Here is a 16,484-nt window from a genome sequence, read left to right as displayed (position 1 = left end):
ATGAAATTGTAACCCTAGCCATCTCCTATATAAAGAGGACTAAGGCACAACTCTAGATATAACCTATTAGATAATAAATTAGTTTTTTTCTTTAGTTTTAAACCCTAGTTATTGTTTTATTAGCCTAGTCACCATTAATTCAAGTCAAGTTATTATTAATCAAGTAGTTCTTTATTATGTCTTATTCTACTTATTATTATGTTTATGATAATCACAGCTAAACCTCCATTAGAGGGGTTTGATTGAAGCTTTGATGAAGACTTGATGTGTTAGTATAGAATAAATTGTAGTAAGATATTCCCCTTTAGAAGGTAGTTAATTCACCATAAGAATGTGTTTCAATTGCCTCACATGCTAATTATTAGTTGGTAGTAGGGGTGGGCAATGGGCCAGGTCAAGCGAGCCCGGCCCTAACCATTTAAAGCCCTTCAGATATTAAGGCTGGGTCAGCCCGGCCCTAAAGTCAGCATAAAGTCGGGTCAGGCCGGGTCACAAATCTAAATCTCAAGCCCTGACCCTACCCTAAGCCCTCTTTAAAGGCTTTAGGGCCACACCTATTTATTTTCTTCTTTTTACTACATCAGTTTAGGCTAGTGCTCATTGTTCTTCATGGTTGCTAGGTTGATAAGTTTTTGTTATATACGACAAGTTATTAGAAGTACCTTTGGGTGTAAGTGATAAATTACAAAAGACAATGTTATTTTAATCGAAAATAATTAACAAAGATTTGGACAATTATAGTATGTGTATTTATAGTAAAAGTGTGAAACTATAACTAGGGCTTGGTTAGAGTCGGGCTAATAAGGGCTGAATTAGGGTCGGGCCTATGTTTCAAAACCTTAGCCCCAGCTCTGCCCTAAAGCATTAGGGCCGGCCCGGCCCTGCCCTAAAATCTGTGAAGACTTTAGTTGTGAGGGATTTATAGGGCTTAGGGTCGGGTCGGTCAGGGCCGGGTTACGGTCGTTAGGGCCAAATTCCCACCCCTAGTTGGTAGATAGAAGCCATGAATAATTAGAGATAAAAAGACCTAACCTTTATGTGAAAACATAAAGATTAGGGTTGCTACAAATCTATACTAGCATATTAAGATTTAATCAAGGTGGATTTCAAATCCCCCTAATCTCTTCTTCTCATTCACATCTTCTCATTAAATTGCCATAGTATAATTTAGAATATATTAATTAGTTAATTTCACCATATTAGTATAATTAAACCATTGCTCTCATTGATATTATAGAATTATTTAAGTTAAAGAAATTGTTATGTTTAAGCAACTAGGAGTGGAACGAATCTTTACTCTCGTTATTTCATGATAATTGAGAGTAGAAATTTTGATTAAAGCATGAATAACTAACTTTCTTATTCCTAGCATAAATCATTATTCATAGAGTAGGAAGCATTTATTTTCATAGGGTAGCATAACTAACTTCTAAATGATGCCAAAAAAATTAGTTCATTTAGAAGTTACTAAATCCTAAGCTCTCCAAAGAAGCTAAAGGCTTTTATTGTGGCAAAACTCTATAACAAAAAATTCTAGAAATTGCAATATCAGTATAGGTAGAATTTTTGAATGGGTTGATTTTTGGTATAATGACCTTAGCATCATTATTAGGTCATTTACGCAATCACTAGCTAACTCCATTGAGGTGTTTGTCCTAAAAATACTCAGAATTGAAAAAAGTGTTGGGCGGTCCCTCACCATGTGAGTACTGATTGTTGAGAAGTGAAAAGGTGGACGCCCCTTAATATATCTTGTTGAAGAGGCGCCGCCCCTAGCCTTGCATAGCAAAATTTCTTCAGGATGCGAAGACATCAGTACTGGAAGCTGATTGTTCACAAGGGGCGGACGCCCTCGAAAATGCCTTGTGATAGGGGCACATTCCCCGATGGCTTTGCACGTGCAAAGTTCCGGTTTTTTCACAGATAAACCAAGATGATTCATTATAGAAGAGAGATCTAGTAAGTGGTGGAGAGACTTGGGAGGAGTGATTGTAATCTTTCTTCCCACTTTTATAAAGGATTTGCTCTTGTGGAAATAGGCATCATTGGCTGAATCACGTTATATCTTGTGTTTCATTGTGTTATGTTTTTTATTCTACATTGGTATTCCTTGTTGGTGATAGTTAATTACATAGCTTAGGTGTGTGGTTGTTGGTTGTAATGAAAGCTTAGGTTTTGATTGGAGTTTTAAGTGTTCATATACAAGCTATCTTAGCTAGGATCAATTGGTATCGTTTTTCCTAACAAGTGGTATTAGAGCCGTGGTTAAATAAAGCACAAAGGTTGTTGTTCCAAGTTTTGCTTGAAAGATGATTGATTAAATTCCTAAGAGGAGGTTTGAGTTGAAATAGTTTGTTGAGATTGATCATTATATAAACACTCGCATGACTAGTCTAAATAGAAGTAACTACACTATTTAGAAAGTCAAGATGGAAGACTTACTTTATTGCAAGGACTTGGCATAACCCATTGAAAATGGAGGATTAAAACTGGATGCCGTATCCGTGACCAAGTGGAGCAAGCTTGATAGAAAAGTTATTGGGTATATTCGACAGTGGATTGACGATAGTGTATTCAACCATGTATCCCAAGAGACTACTATTTTTAGCTTGTGGAAAAAACTCGAAGACCTCTATGAAAGAAAGTCTGCCGGAAACAAAATGTTACTCATTAAGAAGTTTGCTAACTTGAAATACAATTAAGTGGGTGTTCAAAGTCAAGCATGAAGAGAGTAATCCACATCTAAGGCACAAAGCTCGCCTTGTTGTGAAGGGATTCGGTTAAAAGAAATGTATTAACTTTGGTAAAATTTTCTCTCTGGTGGTTAAGATGATTTATATCAGGGTGATATTGGGTTTGGCCACAAGTATGAACCTAGAGATTGAGAAACTAGATGTCAAGACAGTTTTTCTTCATGGTGATCTTGAGAAAGATGTCTACATGGACCAACCATAGGGTTTTGAGGTCAAAGGCAAGGAGTTTTTAGTATGCAAACTGGAGAAAAAGTTTGTGTGAGTTGAAGCAGGCACCAAGATAGTGGTACATGAAGTTTGAGTTTTTTATAGTGAAGCACGGCTACAATAAGTCTACTTCCAATTACTGTGAGTTTGTTCATAACTTTCTAGATGGAGATTTCATAGTGTTCTTGTTGTATGTAGATGATATGTTGATAGTTGACCAAAACATCAACAAGATATCCAAGCTAAAAAAAGACTTGAGTAAGTCCTTTGAGATGAAGAATTTGCATTAAGAAAAACAGATACAGGGCATGCAGATCACTCGTGACAGAAAGAGTGTAAAGTTGTGGCTTTCTCAAGAAAGCTATATTGAGAAGGTGTTGAAAAGATTCAACATGGATCAAGCGAAGCAGGCGAGTTGTCCGCTTGGTGGCCAATTCCGCATGACCAAAGCTAAGTGTCCGAAGGGTGAGCATGAGAAGAAAGAAATGCAAAAGATTTTTTATGCATCTACAGTGGGCAGCTTGATATATGCAATGGTGTGTATAAGACCGGATATTGTTTACACTGTTGGTGTTGTAAGCCGATTTCTATCAAATCCGGGTAAAGAGCATTAGGAAGGTGTTAAGTGGATATTGAGATATCTTAAGGGCACTTCTAAGGCGTGTTTGTGTTTTAGTGGGAATAAGACCTTACTTGAAGCCTATACAAATGCAGACATGGCAGGTGATATTGACTCAATGAAGTCCAATTTGAAGTTGCAAAAGTGTGTTGGCCTCTTCACTACAAAAGCCGAGTATATTACAGCCACTGAGTGTTGTAAAGAGATGTTTTGGACGTGTGTAAAATGAACTAGGGCTCTTCAATGAACTAGGGCTGAAGCAGAAACAGTTTGTGGTATTATGTGATAGTCAGAGCACCATCCATTTAAGCAAGAATCTGAGTTTTAAATCTATATCCAAGTACATACATGTGTGTTATCATTGGATTAGAGAAGTTCTAAAAAAAAACAATTGTGCATTGAGAAGATCCATACCGACAAGAATTGGTCGGATATGATGACCAACATTTTGCTAAAGGGTAAATTTGATGTTTGTTGTATTACCGTCGAAATGATATATAGCACACTCCTCTTGTTGATTTGGGAATGTGTGAAGGTATCCCCCCTCATGGCTCGGGAGGGGGACATTGTTGGGTGGTCCCTCACCATGTGAGTACTGACTGTTGAGAAGTGAAGAGGCGGACACCCCTTAATATGCATTGTTGAAGGGACGCGTGCCTCCTAGCCTTGCATAGCAGAATTTCTCCTGAATGTGAAGACATCATGTGACACCCTCTAATATGCCTTGTGAGAGGGGTGCACGCCCCGACGGCTTTGCACATGCAAAGTTCCAATTTTTCGCAGATAAACCAAGATGATTCAGAATTTCATTTGACACCAAAATTTCATAATACTATATAAAAAAGTTACGATTTTAACTCATAACAAATATGAGAGAAAAAAACCAATTTTGAAAGCAACCAAAATTGAGAGAAAACCCTTGCAAAGAGAAAAAACTTTTAAGGAGAAAGATTGTAGAAGAGATATCTAATAAGTGTTGGAGAGACTTGAGAGAAGTGATTGTAATTTTTCTTCCTACTCTCATTTATAATTTGCTAGAAGTAGACATCATTGGTCTAACCACGTTATATCTTGTGTTTCATTGTGTTATGTTTTTTACTCTATATTATTATTGTTTGTTGGTGATGGTTAATTCTATAACTTAGGTTTGTAGTTGTTGGTTGCAGTAAAAATTTAGATTTTAATTGGAATTTAGATTGTTTATATACAAGCTATTTTAGCTGGGACCAATTGATTTTCTCAAACAAAAAGTTGACCAACTTAGATGGCAACAATATGTACTAAGTTATTATTTCCATAATCAAATTATGGTCACACGTTTTTAATAAAAAGAAAAGTAATGATACTTTCCCGAAACGAAGGGGAGAAGTGGGTAGTGGTGGTGTTGTAGGTGCTTAGATCTATAGGAGGTTACAGTTTCAAGATTTGTGGGTTCCATGGATGATCTTCAAGAGACAAAAGCACGCACAATGAAAGAAACTAAAAAATAAGAAAAAGGAAATTTCCTTGTCCTCGACGGCCACAAAAGTCTTGTGTCTTCATTCTCCTTTCTACGTCAATTTGTTTGTTTGTCCAGTTAGTACATGTGTATGGGCCCAATAGTTTGGACATTACATATGTCGTGTTACATGCGTATTAAAGCGTTTATGAGCCCCGGTTGGGCTTTGGTCACTTCAAGTACGGACTTTTCGAAAATATTGCCTATATATTAGAGGATTTAAGACTGTTTTGAGACGTCTTAAGTTGCAGCCTTGCAGCTAGGCTTACTGATCTCCGAACATCATTATATCGATCAGCTTTTGTATCTGGACTAGAAGAGCCGCACAACCAAGAATTTAAAGCTATTGAGGCGCCGCTGTCAAGATGGGCTGAAGAGTGGCCGCTTCTAATCCCACTGAATGTCTTTATTAATTCTAGGGTCTTAATCTTGGACTATGTTAAGGAAACACAACATAAAGGAAAATCTTAAACTATTAAATACCTGGATGGTTGTAACTAAATACAAACAACAATTTTACTATGTTATATTAGGTTGAACAAAAGTAATTTACTAAATTAAAGAACAAGTATACTTGTATGATTGTATCCAAATATCTTCTGTCCAATTCACCATTAGGGCTAAACACACTAGGAATTGCACTCTGGTTAAGTTGCATTTGCTATTTGCTCTGAGAATACCTTCAGTGAATCCTAATGAAAGAGTTGCTTATATATAAATGGGCTGCGGTATTGACATCCCCATAAATAGGTCTAGCACCCCTTTGACCAATTCAAAGGTAGCAGCACCCCTCCATTAAATACACAAAAAACACTAACGGCAAGCAGCTACCGCGGAATTGCACAATCCATGGCATCGAGTTGCCGTGAGATCCTATATCCCACGGAAGGTGGTTGCCGTGGGTCCTTTTTTTTTTTATAGCCATCATAAAAAAAATTAGTTGTCGCGAGATGATTTTTTTTACTAAAATGGAGTCTTTGCTTGTGTTAATTATCAAAATTCTTATTCATTAATTTGATCACAAAATTTTCTTATAGCATATGAAAATATTTGTCGCGAGATAGCAAAATTATGGCTCGATTGTATATTTTTTTTGTCATGGTTTTGGTGTTGTTCTTGGAGTGTATAAATAAACTTAAAGGAATAAAATGAGGTATTCATATGTCATGTGTGTTCAATACGCAAAATTTGAAGTGAAAAAAAAACAAAAAACACAAAAAAAATATGTCACGGCAACTGCCTGTCGTGGGATATGGGATCTCACGGCAACCCGATGTCATAGATTGTGCGATCTCGTGGCAACTGCCTGCCATAGAATTATAGGCATGTTGGGTGTAAAAGGACATATAAAAAATAACCATTATTATTTTACTTTTTATCAAATGGGTGCTAGTCCTATTTATGGGTGCCAATAATACACCCCTATATAAATTCACCATTGTAATATTCTTTATCTATTCTTAATTTCTCACGAAGATATATTGCTTACCTACCAAAAACAGAACCAAAAAGAAAATAGTTACTTTTGTACTTCTTCACATCATTTGTCCTGCCTCCATCCTTAAAGATTTGCTTAATCTGTTGACACCTCTTTTAAAACAAAAAAAGTAATAATTCTTGTCTATGTGTGCGTTGACGGCTTGTTAGAGCATTTAGTAAGCCTTTAACCATAGAATAAACTTATATTGGTTCATACTAAGTAATTAAATCCCTATCAAATATATTTTAGTATATAGTGGCGCCACTAAATAAAATTGGACTTGATGGTTATCAATTCATTATATATCAATTGTGTGTTTGTAAATGTTTATTTTTATTCTAAAGGGTTAACAGGGTGTTACACCAGTTTATGACTTAGTTTTAATTTAGATGAAAAAAGAGAATAGTTGTGGTTAATGGAAATAGTTGTTCTTCATAAATAAGAAGATGTCTATGCATCCAACATTGTGTAAGTAAGACTAGAATCAAGCCAACGTAATTTTGAGATTAGTTTTTATAGGTGTTGTAAACAAACAGTTGGTATGACACATGTAGTGGTATGGACATGTGTACTGCTAGGATGAGCAATACGTCATCACTAGTTGTACGTGCATGGTAACTCCAAATACAAGACTGTTTGAGCTGGCATAAGGAGAAAGTATGATTAAGGGTGTAATGATGGTAAGAGTCTAATGATGGCAAGAGTATAATAATATAATAATGGTGCTGATTTGAGTATTACAGCGGGTAAATGCTCGATGCTAATGATAGGAATGATGAGAAGTATAAGTGATGACGTCACGAGATGAAGTATTGTGACAAGTTATTGATTCTGATATGATATCGAGTGAGTCGTTGATACTTTGACGAATGCGCGAGTCATTGAGGGTGGCGAGTGTTCATATGTTTGGAGTTGTTGTGTATGGATTGTGTGCGCACCACATGCTTGCTTGATAGGATATCCCTTAGAGTGTTGTAGATGGTTACCAAATCAAGATGTTTGATGGGATTGTGAAACTATTATTTCATCATATCTTTTGCAAGCTGAAGTGGCTATTTTGCCTATTTACTATTTTAGTTAAGTGAGGCAAATGTATTGAGATTCCACTAAGCAAAATTAGACATGTTTCTCTTAATATCTCAGTTTTTATGGATTGTTGTACAGGTAATGCTACGGAAGTACATTAGAGATTTAGTGGGATGCGCATTGAGTCACTTCAAAAGTGGTTTTTGAAAAAGTTTCACGGCGAAATGGGCCTTTGCATAATATGGCACCCTAACTTGAAATTTTCACTTGAATCCTAACTTGGATCCACTAGAGGGGGTTAAGGAGATTCGGAGTTGTATAATTCGTTTCTTCAACACTTTCATCAGCGCTTATGGTACAATTTTCTCCAGTGAGATATGTCTTTCTCACTGCATTTGGCGGCTTTTCTCCTGCCGGTTGACTTTTTGCCCTATCGAATCTGTTTTGGAAATAATGGAGAATAATAATCAGGTAAACCAAACAGCCATGGAATCAGAATATTAGTAGATGGAACTAGAGTTTGGGCATAGCAAAATCAGAATTCAAACACACTCAATAACAAAAATTGTGTACAACATCTCTATCGAATTTTACAGTTTTGATACTCTTGTTTTGTGAAGCTAAAAAGCCCTTACATTATCCTTCCTCTAGTGGTTCAAATCAAAGGGCCCATGATTGTGCCATATTCATGCGAAGCACTATGCACAATATCTTGAAAGATTTTGTAGCTTTGCATATGGTTTACTCAAATTCCTTCAATTCCCCACTACAAACAATACAAAGACACATATATCCTTTCAAATAACGACAGCAAAACTTCAAGACATAAGCTGACCATTTCCCCTGTACGTTAGGACTTCTTTCTTTTGCTTAAATTTTACCATTTTAAAGAGCAATAAAGGATGAAAAACAACAGATAATAAGGAAGTGATGACATGAAACTGTAAATTAAAAGCTAGCAAGAGTAGTACTCTTTCTCTCTCTTTAACTGAAAAGGATTGAAAGCAATATGTACTCTACATATTTTTTGGTTGGCGCAACAAGTGTATTGTAGTCACATATAAATATATATACACACACATCTTTAACCGACCCAACCTTTTGTTTTGCTTTGATACCTTTGTTTCTCAAGAGTATCTCTTCTCTATCCTAGCTTCTGTAGTTTAAAGCTTCCAATTATTCATTATCAATGGTGGATCTTCAGACTGTTTGTTGTATGTGTGGTGACATAGGATTCCCTGACAAGCTATTTCGTTGTACCAAATGCTCTAATCGGTTTCAGCACTCGTATGTATATATATGCCCCTTCATCATCGTCTTCAATCCTATATGTATACACGAGTTTCATCTTTTCCATCATTTCTAGCTAGTATTACAAAAGTATCATTTGTTTGATAGATAATTTTTTGGTCATACTATCTATTGATTCATATATGATCATCATCTTTAACATCATCGAGAGTTACCCATCATGCAATTTATCCTGTAGTAATTAATACATTCATGAACTTTAGATTATGTTCACCATTTTTGATACCTGCTAACATGCCCATCATAGATTCCATTATTATAGTCATTCATTCATACCCCATCATCATATAAGACCACCTCAACAACCACCACCATCATATGTATGTTAGTATGTACCATCATAGACAAATTCATTCCCATCATCATGACTCCTGTGTAGCTCTTAAGGTATATATATGAATCAGTTTCCAATTTTTAGTAAATCAACAGGTACTGCAGTAACTTCTACGATGAATCGTCATCAACAGCTGGATTCTGTGATTGGTGTTTAAGCAAAGAAAGAAATGGTAAACATGTTTCTTCAAAGAAGTCGATTGGAAAAGAAGTTGGAGCCAGGTCGTCTGAATACTCACATGAAAAGATAAAGCACAATGATAGGGAGGACATCAATGTTGAAAAAGGGAAGAACACGAGTGGGGCGCCTTCGCCTAGGCAAGCCAGTCGGAGGTACAAGTCCCTCAAGGATGTAATGTGTTGAGAATTTGAGATTGAAGAACTAAGAAGAGTTGGTTTGAAGGATATGTAACCTGTTTTTGTATGATATGATGTACGTATCCTTGTGTTGCTTAAGGTGTTGCATGCTATATATATGCGTTCTATATGATAGAACCGCCATCAATTTAAGTATATGTATCAGTTTTATGTATAGTTTTGATGAGTTCTGATGCATAACTAATTTTATTTTTGGGTTCAATTCATGGCTTTTATTTAGAGGGTTTGAACATTCTCAAATGATTTGATCATATGATGAGCTTATAAATAAATTGTATAATATGTACACGGTCTACTGTAATAGAATTCTTTGGAAGCAACAAAGTGATACGTCCTTATATCCTTATTCCTCGTCTAGGTCTAAGCTAAACTGGATAACTGATCGGAACCGATAAATTTTCGGTTCGGATTGATGAAAAGCGGAATTTTTGTTGGACCGTCGGTCTAAGCTAAACTGGAGAATTGGTTCGGTTTTAAACTGAGAAAAACCTAAACTGGAGAACTGGTTCAGTTTTAAACCGAGAAAAACCGGACATAACACCTAAACAAAATAGTCTAAGTTCCAAACTAACATGCTATTATGTGCTTTTTTTAGAATATTTTCATTTTAATTTATAATACCAATTAATAATGAATTGAAACATATAATTAATCATTTTATTTTTGTAATTATATAATTAATTATAATTTTTACTAAATAAGTATCAATTGGTCCGACCGAGTCGAACCATAATTGAACTTGATTGAACCATTTCAACAAAAAATCGGTTTGATTACTAGCTCGGTCTTCAAAACATTGGTTTATCCCCTTCATTATTTCATGATCTAAAGTCACATTAGGGTCGTTCTTGAGAAACTATGAAGTTTTTCACTATCAATCAATGTAGTAATTAGTCCATTAAGGTCTTATCATCGAAATTTTTTTGTCTATTAAGGGTTTTTTTTTTGTGTTTTTTATTTTTAAGTCACCACGGTTTGATTCTATGACCAATAGTCAATCACACCACCAACAGATCAAACGGTCGTGGTATTTATGAATTTAAAGGATTGGTGTTGCTTGACTAAATGGTTCATAGTATCTAAAGCTGCCACCCTTTTGGGGTTTGTTGAATATATTTATGAGACACTTATCTGTCTTCTCTTCTGACAATATTTTAAGAACAAAAGAATACACATATACTTGTTTACTAAAGCTCCTGAGGATTTTCTTGGTATGTATTGATGATTTTGGAGACGTGTAGAACTTATCAGGAAATTAGGACAAACCTCAGGGTACACGGGAGAAAAGTCGCTAGCCAAGTGGTTGGTCTAAAACAAGCTTTCTTCTGGGGACCGGCCTCCGATCCTATGTGGATTTTCAAAAATATAAATAATTCTCTGCACGATTTCTTTTGACCTTTAATTCTCCTGAGTAATGTGGCCTGGTTAAAATTATATATCGTGCCATGATCGTCAATGGATTCTGCAAGTCATTGTGTTAAGATTTTTGTTGTTTCTTTAGTTATCCAAGATTCCAAGAAGCAAGAACATTGTATGCAACCAAATTATTTCCGTGTTGTTCCGCAAGGTGCCAAAGTTCCTATGTCCACAGGGAAACCGCCACGTACATACGCTATTATTAGGAGAACAATCACAAATTTGGAATTATAATCTCCCAATCACTCACTAAAGCTCCTTCCTGTTGCACTTCAAAATTCAAATTAAACGTAAGTCCAATGTCCAGAACTCCAGATTAACCAAGCTAAATGATTATCGGAAAAAAAAAACAAGCTAAATATCAAACCTGCTCTATCGGTCTAGATACCCCTAGCGCAACCAATGTAGAGGTCTGACTTGCATCGAGATGATCGATGTTTATAGGCAAATTAATCGCAATGCCATAGGCTAACTCATTATTCTTATTGATCGCGATCACATCTAACCTTTTAAGTTCATATATATATATGGCTTAATTTCAAAATACTAAAAGCAGATAGTTAGTTAGTTGTTACGAAAGAAAGTCTCTATTCCCCTCTCCGGAATGATCTCTAGATTTCTACCTTTTTTTTTTGAGACCCAACTAGCGTTCATGTGACCCTATTTTGAAGGTGAAGGAAACACAATATAGAAGTTAATGAGTACTCGAAGTTAATCATGATAGTTAGTTTATGTTCGTTACTTTCCTTTGTGCTTAAACCATGATCCAGGTGGTCACATGGTTGCTTTGTCTCCACATCACTAACTTTCTCCTCAACATATACAAGCAAATTTGAGAGAAGTAACGTTTTGATTGCTTTGATTATCAAACTAAGAATTGGTTTTATTAGGAAATAATAATACTGTTATCATGTACTCATATCGTGTTTTATTTTCTTCAATTCCTTTAATGGTTGGTCCCAAATACATATAAATGTCATCTACTCACAGGAAATGCATGTGGATGGAATGTTATCACTAATGCTACTTCCAAGCTTCGTAGTTCCTAAATATTCCTGTGTGGGTAAAGCGCAGGTCACCTGCGCAACGGAGAGCAGTGCCATGTCCAAGAAGGCCGACCGCCATGCATGTCTTTGAAACATTTGAACTCGCCTCTGCCTCCCTCAAAAAAGGCCATGTACGCCTCTAGCAGAATCAGTTTGCCTTTTGTCTTTGTGATTTGAAGCATCATCAAGTTAAACCTATAAACCTCACCAAAAGAAGACGAGGTTTAGCAAATGGTTTGTTGTCAAATGATATCCACCGGCCGGCTTAAAGGTATTACTATTGACTTATATTGAGTACGTACGTAATTATGTATAGTAGTACAACTGAATTGGGTCCATTGTATATAGCAAAAAATGTACTCAATCGTATTACCCCACATGCGGTATTAATTTGGAAGCTTAAAACTCAAGTATAAACATAGGGGAATTGTTCCCTTGACAACATACCATCATGTTAGCCTCTGACAGCACCTAACTGCGCATGTGGTTGTGATTGGTGGCAGCCTCAGTCAGCCGACATATGGGCTTTTCTAATTGTGTTACGTGGACACCATAAAGGCAAAATCTGACTACGTTTCCAAGAATCAGTATTTTAGTGGTTTGTGATGTCTTTGTAACAACTTCAAAAGACACATGGACCTACTCATCTAGTGACATTTGGTTAATCTGAAATATTATTTAATTTGATATGTCCACATCATCCTAAAGCTTAAGTAAAAGGTAATGTCACGTGATCATGATGACAAAAATGATAAGAACAGCTGAACAAAGATGAAAGACCCTTCCAGTGCGTAATTGTACAAGGATATGACTTTGTGCTCATAAATTTGAATACTCGATTGAGATGTCAATTTGGAGAGGTACAATGGCCGAGTGCCCGAGCAAGTTTCTGTTTCTGGGCATGCTTAAAATTATCTCGGGCCACTTTCAGATTTGCGCTTTTAAAAGTTAAAACTGTAAGCCCAAGGCGTATTTCTGGTTTGGGTTATTAACTGGTCCATCTTACATGTATCAAACCAAATCTTGTCTAGCATTTCTATTTTGCGAGACTTAAAAATATTATGCAGGCTAATAATTTAGGCCCATTAGGGAACTGAATTTCTAGGCACACTTTTAATGCGTCCACAGTTTTGTAAGGTAAAAGGACTAAAATACTCTCACACTTAAATAAGCAAAAAGTTTGAAAGTTTACCTTCATCATTTCTCCATTCTAGATTCCAGTTTTCTTCTCTCGCACATCTCTCTTTTCTCTCCAATAACATCCCTTTCTCTTTTGGATTCATTTAGGACATCACATGGGAGTGATTTTTTGCTCCAACGGGTTTTCCTCTAAGAGCTCCAAACCAAATCTCAACCATACATGTTTCAATCCCATATTCCCATCCCTATAAAATAGGAGGTGACATAATACTTACATTCTCATGTACCATTTTACGCAGAATGAAATAAAAGGCAAGAACCAAGAAAAGCTTTGTAACAAACCAGAGCATTGGTTTCATGTCCATAGTTGATAATTCTCTATCGATATAGCTCCTTGTATTCACCCTCTCACCTTGGCAATCAATTAAGCAGGGAAAGTCAATAAACGTGTATTAATACACTAGCTATTTTGCCCGGCCGATGACCAGACTTGCTACATTGATACCTAATCATTTAAAAGCCCAAAGTCCACTATAAATTACGAGTTTAACATTTTTATTATTTTTTAACTTCTATTATACAATTTGCGATGTTGATTTGGTTTGTTCTATTATTTTTTTAAAGTTCAACGTGCATACAATCTTTACTAACCAAAGAATGTTTGCGACCATAATAATGCATATATACATACCAAATTTTACCAAAGATTGTTTAATTAAGCCCAAAGTGCTAACAAAAAACAAAGGCTTTGAGATAAAGTAAATAAATGCTTTCAAGCTTACAAACAAACAAATACCTTCAGATTGATAACAAAAACTCTATTAGCTGATGTTTAGAGCTAATATCCAAAGTAATCCATAGACATTAACATAGACTCCAGCGAGACAATATAATATCAAGCTTAAACTTCGATCACCACTAATTCTCCTAAAAAATGTTTGTTATTATCTTGCAACTGAAATGAGAGGAAGAATACATTATGTAACCGAACTAACACTATTCATAGGGAGGCCAATCATTCAAGATATTCAATAACAAAGAAAATATCTAATATAACAAGGGAGGGAAGTTTTATGACTAACGGCTGGGATTCAATATGAGCGGGTATAAATCGAGAGCCAGGAGCCAAGGACGCGTTGTAATGCAAGATTACCACGATTAGAGGCAATAAATTAGGAATTAATTAGAGTCTTAATTATGAAAACCGAACAGATAGAATCATAGAAACCTTTTGTTCTCTAATTGGGACTTTAAATCTTTAATGGTGAAAATCATCCAATTCCTCTCCCTCCAGCAAACTTCACTCGCAAAAACAATACGAAAGAACTTGCCATTTTGTGTTGCGTCCCTCTCATTCTCAATCTCTTCTCTTTTTCGTCTTCCGCTTTCTCACTGCTCCTTTTCACTTTTGTTTCATTCCAATAATTTTTCTTTTGCAATAATTGCAATGTGAATATAGATAATCGATAGATATCATTCAATTGAGTATAAATTCCGAGGAAATTTCTTCTGATTTTGAGATAGACTTAGGTTCTAAGTAAGTTCAATTTTTCCATTTTATTCGAACTTTTCTTCTTCTGTTTATTTCAATGGGTTTCTCTAATTTACTAATTTTTTTGTTCTTTTTTTCTTTTGCAATCCTCTATAGGTTAATGAGTTTGAGAACAAGATATATTCTACAATTTCTGTAGTTACTTCGATTTTGTATTATGGCTTCTACATTTGTACGTATTTATGGTTTGCATTAAACAAAATATGACATGGTTCATTGAAAGTGGGATTTGAAATTTTTATTATTCTTATGCTTCCACTAATACAGTTGACATCCTCAACCGAAGGCATGATTTTTTTTTTCCAGTTAGCAGTTAAACTTTATTTGAATTATGAAAGGGTTATGACAGACCATGGTTTTCATTCCATTATTCTCCATGATTTTTTATCTGAGCTGATCATCAATGACAATGACTGATCAAGTCTGAGAGGCAAGTGGGTAAGATATGGAAGCAGTTACTCCATTAGAACAGCTATATGAAACATGTTTTTCATCTGATGCCTACTACTTTAATAGTTTAATCTTCAAATCTTCCACTTTGTATTTTTTGGCCAAGCATTCTGGGACTGTATATTTTGTCATTGACTGATGAGAATAACCTAACCAAATGTTTCATTTTGTTGTAGATGGTAAAACACAGTTAGTTTCTTTCGCGCATACCATTATGGTTAGTTCATCTGTCTTTTTGTATATATTCTACAAACATTAGCAGCTCAATTCTCCTGTTTCTCTTACTCCAGAAATTTGTTAACGTCAAATTATGCATTCAAGCTGTCCCTAACGTGAAAACCTACTTATGCTAAAAGGGTGGACACCCCCACAGTGCAGTTGGCCCAGCAGACGTTTCAAGCAGCCGAAATGTTATCCGATGCAGAATGGGTCGGATGGTTGTGGGTATGTGAAAGCTGAGTTGGGAATGAAGATTGCTTGTGGGTTTGAGCTGATGTATCAGCAGAGAAAGAGTGAAGGACCAAATGGGAAAGGGAGTTCGTGGTAAGCTTTGCGTTAGAGCTTAGAGAGTAGTTGGTACTTCAAGGAGCTTCTTTCTGGGTCAAATGAGTTTCGCCGGCTTATGGAAAATGCATAGTAGTACTTTAGGAACAGTTCTTCGTACTCTCTGACAAGGTATTTACTATACTTAAACTATACCTAACCAGTTTTTGCGTCGGTACCTTTCTTTGCATTGTTGTTGATTTTAAACCTTTTCCAGTCAAAATTAGCCCAGAGTAAAACATTTTCCTTGCTGCTATAGAGGAAGGTTGTGATTTGCCAGGATCAATAGGATTTTGCCTACATTGTTTTATTTGGAAGCATGTATGGATAAGTTGATGTTTTATTTTGCCTCAAATATAACTCGAGTTACAAAAACATTTCTACTATCCAATCTATATAGCAGAAGCCAGTATCTTCTAATGTGATAATACTATACTAATAGCATTATTTGTTCGCGTTAAATTATGCATGCCGGCTATCCCTAACGTGGAAACCTACTTATGCTGAAAATATGGACACCCCAAAATGCTTTCCTTATGGCTTGATTAGCGTGACTAGCTTAAGTTGTCGCAATGTGTCCTTCCCTCTCCCTTTGCTTATCTAGCTTTATATTGACGGTTGCCCCATCCGCTTTTATGCAACAGGTATCAAACTACCCTTCCTCCAAGATTGAAGTTTCGCTCCAGAAAATGCTCTTTAGGAAAAGCCATTGGAACCGAGTATAATTGCCCC

The 16,484-nt window shown here is 35.9% G+C and overlaps 1 protein-coding gene across 1 annotated transcript; it reads left to right on the top strand.

The window, feature by feature from the left end:
- The first annotated feature begins 8,628 nt into the window (after positions 1–8,628).
- Positions 8,629–9,761, top strand: LOC147494538 (uncharacterized). The gene is made up of 2 exons (XM_086566010.1): positions 8,629–8,870; positions 9,324–9,761. The coding sequence occupies exons 1-2, from the start codon at positions 8,773–8,775 to the stop codon at positions 9,589–9,591; spliced, it is 366 nt and encodes a 121-aa protein (XP_086422136.1). The 5' UTR covers positions 8,629–8,772; the 3' UTR covers positions 9,592–9,761.
- Positions 9,762–16,484: the final 6,723 nt, after the last annotated feature.

Source organism: Coptis chinensis, chromosome 6, assembly GCF_015680905.1.
Source record: "Coptis chinensis isolate HL-2020 chromosome 6, ASM1568090v1, whole genome shotgun sequence".
Lineage (NCBI taxonomy): Eukaryota > Viridiplantae > Streptophyta > Magnoliopsida > Ranunculales > Ranunculaceae > Coptis > Coptis chinensis.
The sequence above is the reverse complement of the archived record's forward strand: the minus strand, read 5'-3'. Positions and strand labels throughout refer to the sequence as shown.